The sequence below is a fragment of the Psammomys obesus genome, unplaced genomic scaffold (assembly GCF_907164565.1).
Source record: "Psammomys obesus unplaced genomic scaffold, mPsaObe1.curated_primary_1811, whole genome shotgun sequence".
In the NCBI taxonomy this organism is placed as follows: domain Eukaryota; kingdom Metazoa; phylum Chordata; class Mammalia; order Rodentia; family Muridae; genus Psammomys; species Psammomys obesus.
In genome coordinates this window covers 257,836-264,763 of record NW_026596131.1, presented here as the reverse complement: position 1 = coordinate 264,763, position 6,928 = coordinate 257,836, and the positions used below count along the sequence as shown (strand labels likewise).

At 46.1% G+C, this 6,928-nt stretch overlaps 1 protein-coding gene across 1 annotated transcript in view; it reads left to right on the top strand.

The window, feature by feature from the left end:
- The first annotated feature begins 304 nt into the window (after nucleotides 1-304).
- Nsf (N-ethylmaleimide sensitive factor, vesicle fusing ATPase) overlaps nucleotides 305-6,928 on the top strand; it is an 80,139-nt gene continuing 73,515 nt past the window's right edge. Inside the window, exon 1 of the mRNA XM_055592438.1 lies at nucleotides 305-384. Coding sequence (XP_055448413.1) covers nucleotides 373-384 — 12 coding nt within the window. The 5' untranslated portion in view covers nucleotides 305-372. The remainder of the gene's footprint in view (nucleotides 385-6,928) is intronic.

Here is a 6,928-nt window from a genome sequence, read left to right as displayed (position 1 = left end):
AGAACCAGCTTCTGGCCTTTCCTTGCAGGAATAGAGAGTAACCACGCGGGATTTTCTCGGCGCATTCCCGTTTAAGAGGCCTGGAAGCAGCAAGCTAAAAGGCCATCAAAGGCCACGTGGCCAACTGCCGTGGCTTTGTAGGAACAAGGTGGCAGCCACGAGGCCAGCCAGTCTCGAGCCAAGATGGCGCTGCTCTCTCGCGCGCGCGCGCACGAGCTGCGGAAGGGCTCCGGGGCCGCGGCCGAGCGCGGGCACGGCCTCCCGGCGGCTGCGCGCCTGCGCGAGGGCGGGCTGAGGGCGGGCGCGCGCGCGGCGGGGGCGGGCTCAGGCCAGAGCGGAGCTGCAGCCTCGGAGCCGGACGTGTCCGCGAAGATGGCGGGCCGGGTGAGTGGCGGCCGGGCGGCCCCAGCTCGCCGCGGATCGCCGGGGTCGCGACGAGGTCCACGCGGGCTCCGAGGAGGGGGCGCCAGGGCGAGCACCCGGGAGCGCCGACGGGAGGGCGGTCAGAGCGCGGCTGGAGGCGAGACAGGGCAGCTGCGGCAGCGGATTAGCTCTGCTCAGAAACTCGGTCCTCCCCGAGGGTTGTCTTCTCGTTCCCCGGGGTCTCCCCGTGCCTCCCCTGCTATCCTCTGGGGCTCGTTTCCCTCGTCCTCCAAGCCCCCGGGGGGGTGGGTGACCATTCGAGCCCCCCTGACGAGTGCTGGGTGTCCTCCTCGCTCCTCCGAGGGTTCCCGAGGTGGCACTGCCGGATAACCGCGGGGTGTAGTCTGCTGCAGTCAGGGCGAGGATGTGGGGACCCATTTCCCGTTCTTCCTAAATGAATGGCATAGGGAAAAGAGGGGAGCTGCCTATGAAGCCTCTGGGGAGAAACCTGTCAACTGTCCAGTGAGAAGCTGCAGTGTCTTCAGCCCGGAGTGCAGATGCATTTGGGGGGGGGGGGGTCACGTTTTGTTTTTCTAAATGACAGCCGCTTCGAATGCAGCAGGGCGTGCTGTAGGTTCAGGGATTTAAATCTTACTTCCTCCTTAAGCCTGATGCGGCCAGGTCACTGCTGTTACTGCAGTGTGCATCACTAAGAGCTTGGATGGATGGATCCTGCCCAGACTGTTACACTGTTCGAAAACCTGGGGACGTTAACTGCGTCATTCACAGACTATCGAAGTGCTTGACTGATTCACTTACATCTGAATATTTGAATAACTTTACATACATGTATGCCTCTATGCAAATGCCCCGTCTAGAGAGACTTGTAGGTCATGAGATTCTGGAGTCCCAAAGAGATCTTAGAGGTCATCAGTCTAAGTCCATCTCTTTCTCTTCCTTTTCTCATAAGCCCCCTTTTATCTCTGGCTGCCCCTTCTGCCTGTACCTCAGGGTGTAGTTTAGCCCCTCAGTAGCCCCTCTCCTGAATCATCAGCTGTTCTGGAACACACTGGGGCCTCTCTTATCTTAAAGCCCTCTGCTCCCCACCCCCCACGTGTCACCTTTCCTCTTTTTTTACAGTGATAAATTCCTTTGATTTTTCTGTGTATTATCGTCTCTCATTTGCTTACCGACTGCTCCCTCCCAGGCCCACCACAGTCTGACTGAAGCCCGTTCCTAAAATTAATACACATGTTTCAATCCTTGTCATACTTGGTGTCTCAGCAGCCTCTGACATTGTCTACCGTTGCCTCCTTGACGGAAGACGCTCTTCCATGGCTTCTGTGATGCCTTGCTACTGTTTTCACTCACCTGGATTGCAGACTCACCTTTCTTCACCCTGTCATTCAGTTCCCACTCTCTATTTTATCTCCTTGGGTAATCCCTTCTGAGCCAAAGATACAACTGTCTGTATGCCTGAGGTTCTCAAGATTTCACCCATCCCCCACGGAACTGCCCTTTAAATTTTCAAACTGATGTGTGGAAGTGTCTATTTAAATAAAAGGACAAGGATCGCATACCTTTGATCCCTACAGAGGCAGGAGGATCTCTGACAGTTTGAGGGCAGCCTGGTCCACACAGTGAGTTCCAAGACATTCAGGACTACACAGACACTGTCTCAAGAAGATAAATAAATAGTTAAATAAATAAATTCAAGACAATTTAATCTCTTGTTTAAACCCAAAGTTATGCTCTATGCCTACCTACCTGTTACTTTTTCTGTTTTTCTTTCACTGAGTGGCACCGTCATCACCTATCCAGTGGAAACCTGGTGGGAATGGTGTGTATTGGGGGGGGGGGGGCCATGAGTAGCCATATGTGGCAGTCAAAGGACACCGTTGGGTTACTGTTTGCCATCCACTCTGTTTGAGACAGGGCTTCTTTTGTTGTTCACATTGACCTATACCAGGCTAGCTGCTGGGGAGTCTCTCCACCCAGAATTACAGACCTGAGCCATTCTGTCTGCTTTACAGTGGGTCTGGAGGTGTGAACTCAGGTCCTCACACCTGCAGGACATATGCCTTATCCAACAAGCCTTCCCCCATCCCTATTCTCTGTACATCTTGCCACATTCATCACTGTCTTCCTGTCCACACACACACACACAAAACAACAACAACAAAAAAATGGTTTTCAAAAAGGATTTAATTATAGCCAGAAAAGGTATGCTCTGGAGCGTTGTTACTTGAAGGCGTCCTTGTTACGAAAATCACCGGTTGCCCTTGTTGCATCCTTCTCTCCCGTCAGTTCACCATTCTGCATCCTGATCTCCACCCCGTTTTTCTCTCTTTGGTCTGGAAAACTGCACCAAGTTTTCAAGTAGTCTCCTTCTGGCATTCTGCCCCACTTCCATTCTCTCCACACGGGTGTTCTTCCTCTGCCCCTTTACTGCTCAAACCCCTCCTCAGCAACATCCCATTAGTTCTGGGAGAAGATCAGCTGCTTAACAAGGCTCTTTGTGGTTTTGCTCCTGTTTCCCTCCACTCACTTTCACTGTCTGCGCTCAGGTTATGTAAGCCTTTCAACTCCTTGAAGCTACAGTAGTTTCTCTTACCACCAGGTCTTTGTTGGGCTCTTCCTTTTCTTTGTAATGTTCTGCCCCCATCCATTTACCTCCTACTCAGAGAACACTTGGGAAGCCTGTTCTGATCTCCTGCTGTAAGTCGGGATACTTTGTTACCTAGCCTTGAAAACGTGTGTTCCTCTCTTAGAGATTTATCTCTTTCTCATTGTAACTGTTAGTGTGCTGTACCCTGTAGGCTGACCTATGTCTGTAATGCCAGTGCTTGGGAGACAGAGGCAGGAGAATCACTGTATGTTTGAGGCCAGCCTGGTGTACACACTGGGTTATAGACTAGCCTGAGCTATAGAATAAGACCCTAACTTGAAAATAAAGTATTAATGTTATTATTTGTCTCCACTTTATAAAAGAGACCGTACCAAATATTTACTCCTTGTTATTTCTGTTTTAGCCACTTGATTTTGTGCATCAACTTAGTAGAGATTTAAAAAGAATTGTCAAGTGCAATACATTTTTTAGAAAATAAAGCTTAATTCCATAAAGCACGAGTACACACGAATTTGTTCTTTTTTCAAGCACTTAAGGTGCAAAGGTGAAAGTATGTTATTGTTTTTACATCTGTTTGTTTACTGGTGAGAGGGCACGTCTGTGCCATGGCACATGTGTGTGGAGCTCAAAGGACAGTTTATGAGACAGTTCTCTTCTTCCTCCGTGTGTGCCCAGGGCTTGAATCCAGGCTGTCAGGCCTGGTGACAAGAGCCTTTCCTTGGGGAATATCTTACCTGTGCAAAGGTATGTTATTTTACTGTAGAAGAATGTCTCAGTGACAGGAGAGTGGCCCTCAGAAAGATCTGCATTTGCAATACACCAAACACTTGCTGTAATGCTGGTTGTTTTTTCTCTGTTTGCTTTTGAGACAGGGTCTTCCTGTGTAGCCCAGGCTGGCCTGGAATTCATTTTTAGGATGGCCTGACCTGTTCCCAGAGATCTGCCTGCCTCTGCCTCTAAATGCTGGGACTAGAAGTCTGTGCTACTCCATCCAGCCCTATAGTGCAGCTTTGAAACACCCAAACTCTCGGTTGCTGACATTAAACTTAATATAAAAAGTGCAAAATGATCTCATCAACATAACTTCTGTTTTTGTCCTGATTACCAGCAAAGCTGAACATTTTTCTTTTTGGTCAACGGAGAGTTCCTCCATGCGTTATCGCTGTACAGTGTTTGACTTGCTTCAGATCTGTTAGCTGCAGGTGGTGTCTAGGTGATATTCTTTTTATGTTGTTCACAAATTTAAAAGTTTATTGTTGTGTTTGCTAATTTCTGGGTCTGTATGGTCTATCCTTTTGTTTGATCTTCAAGAAAGCTTTCCTCACTTTGAAGTCATAAAGATCTTATTTTAAAGTTTGATTTGCTTTGCCTGTTTTTGTGATTAATTCATCTGGAACTTATTTTTGTGTTTGGTGTGAGTTATGAAGTTAATTTTATCCTTCCATATGTGAGAACAGTTGTCTCAGTGTTTATTGAGTCCATCCCTTATCCGAACTGACATGTAATGTTCTCTCTGTATCACAAACCCATTGATTGCCTCGTGGCGGGGGAGGGCCCTGAGTCCGAACTTTACTGTTTCATCACTACGCTTGGCTGTTTCATGGAGTGCATGTCTTCCTCATTTGAAAAAAAAATTTAAATGACATTTATTTACTTGTTTGTTTCTGTGTGTATATGTGTGGTTGGACATGTGCCAAGTCATATATGTATGGAGGTCCAAGGACAACTTGAAGGGGTCTGGGTCTGCCTTTTCCCATGGGACCATCTTTTCTGGCCAGCCCTTTCTTTCTTTCTTTTTTTTTTTTTTACATTTTACATTTTCAGCCCTTTCTATGTGAATTTTAGGAGTAACTCACCCCTGCTTCTTCCAAAGTTAGTTATACTCAGTGTCTATTGCTGTTGATTTTGACCTGTATTTACTTCCTGTGTTTTACAGAGATAGACATGAGGACTTTAATAAAATTCAGCCAAATTACTTTTTTTCCTTTTTAAAATATTTTAAATTTTTTTCTCTACGTAAATATTTTGCCTGCATGTATGTCTGTATAATATGTGCATGCCTGGTGTCCACAAAGGCCAGAGGATCCCCTAGAATTGGCGTTACAGATGGTTGTGAGCCACCATGTGGATGCTGGGAATTGAACCCTGGTCCTCTGGAAGAGCACCCAATACTTTTAACCACTGAGCCACCTCTCCAGCCCCAAATAACTTTTTAAAAGCAGTTCTATTTGTTTATTTAAAATGATTTATTTATTTTATGTATATCCTGAGGGCTTTATCTTCATATACACTTGGATGCCAGAAGAGGGCACCAGATCCCAGTATAGATGGTTGTGAGCCACCATTTGATTGCTGGAACTTGAACTCAGGACCTCTGGAAGCAGACAGTGCTCTTAACTGCTGACCACCCTTCCCTCCCCCCTATAACTTTTAAAATCGATTTTCTCTTTCTTTCTTTTTTTGTTTGTTTGGTTTTGGTTTTAAGCCAAAAGGTATACAACATGTACATTTGAACCAAAGGACTCAGTACCAGCTCTATGAATCATGCAGGATATCTGGGTCTTCTGCCTTATTCTGAAGGAGGTGCTAAGGGTCCGTGGATTTTGAAATAGTGAAACAGAGGAGAAAATAGGAAAATCGTTCAGGTCAGAAATAATAGCGAGTTTTGGAATCACTGGCCCAATAGGGTGTTTTACAGATGCACTGGCAGGATTTGCTTTTGTTGTGAAGAGGCTTTAGTATTAAAGTTTATGAACATATAAGTTCATGTGACTTGAGAAGCTTTGTCAATATTAACACCAAGTTATGGGTCTTCTAAAGAACCTCTTTGTTGGGCTTTTTTTTTTTAATTAGTCATAGTTACGAGGACATGTTCTCCTAAGGCTGACACTGATTAACATCTTGTGAGGTAAGAGCAAATTCAGTTCTCCTTGTTTAGAATGGGGCCTGGGATGTGTGTGATGACTGCTGAGCAAAGTAGCACCTTTCAAGTGCAGCTCAGTATTAATGTCGCTTTCCCTGCTGACCCATCGATACCCCTAAGTAATGCTGCCGCTTCTTGAACCATCCAAACCATTAATAACATAGACCTAAGAATTACCTGCTTGACTCAAATATAGTTCTTTTTCTCTAAGATAAATACACACACAAATAAAACCCACTCAAAACGTATAAAAAACACAAAATTGGAAACTGTGATATACAAGCAAAAGGCCAGTAAGACAAAAAGATGACCAAGCAAAGCCATATGACACAAAAAGTCTACAAAAATACTAGTGAGTTCATTTTGTGTTGGCTGTACACTGTTGGCCATAGGGTCTACCCATTGAGACCCCACTGGGGGTCGGGGGAAATATTTTTTCTTTTGCAAGTAGATGTCAGTTTTAAATAGCTGCTTTGGATGGGAGCCCATATCCACTTCCCTCTCTCAGTGCTCTGACCCTGGCTTGAAACCGTGCAGGCCCTATGCGGGCTACCACAGTTAGTCCCTGTTCCTTTGTATATGTGTCAGTCAGGTGTTTTTTTTTTTTTTTTTTTTTTAACTTTAAAAAAATTAATATATTGTTTTATGTGTATATGTGTATGCATATATTTCTGTGCACTCCATGTGTGCCTGAGGAGGCCAGGAGGAGAGGATCAGATTCCCTAGAACTGGAGTTGTAGACAGCTGTGTGTGTGGTTCTTGCTGGGAATTGAACTCACATCCTCTGGACGAGCAGCCAATGCTTGTAGCCACTGAGCCATCCCTATAGATTGTGTTTCCCGGAAACAAGGATTCTCACAGTGTGTTCTGCAGACCAGCAGGTCATCGTCACCTGAGGACTCATTAGGGAAGTTTTGCTCCGGGCTGACAAGTTGTCTGGGACCCAGTGCTCTCCATCAGCAGACCCCTCCACCCCCAGTTGCCTCTGCGCACCATGGGAGAGTTGAGAGCTG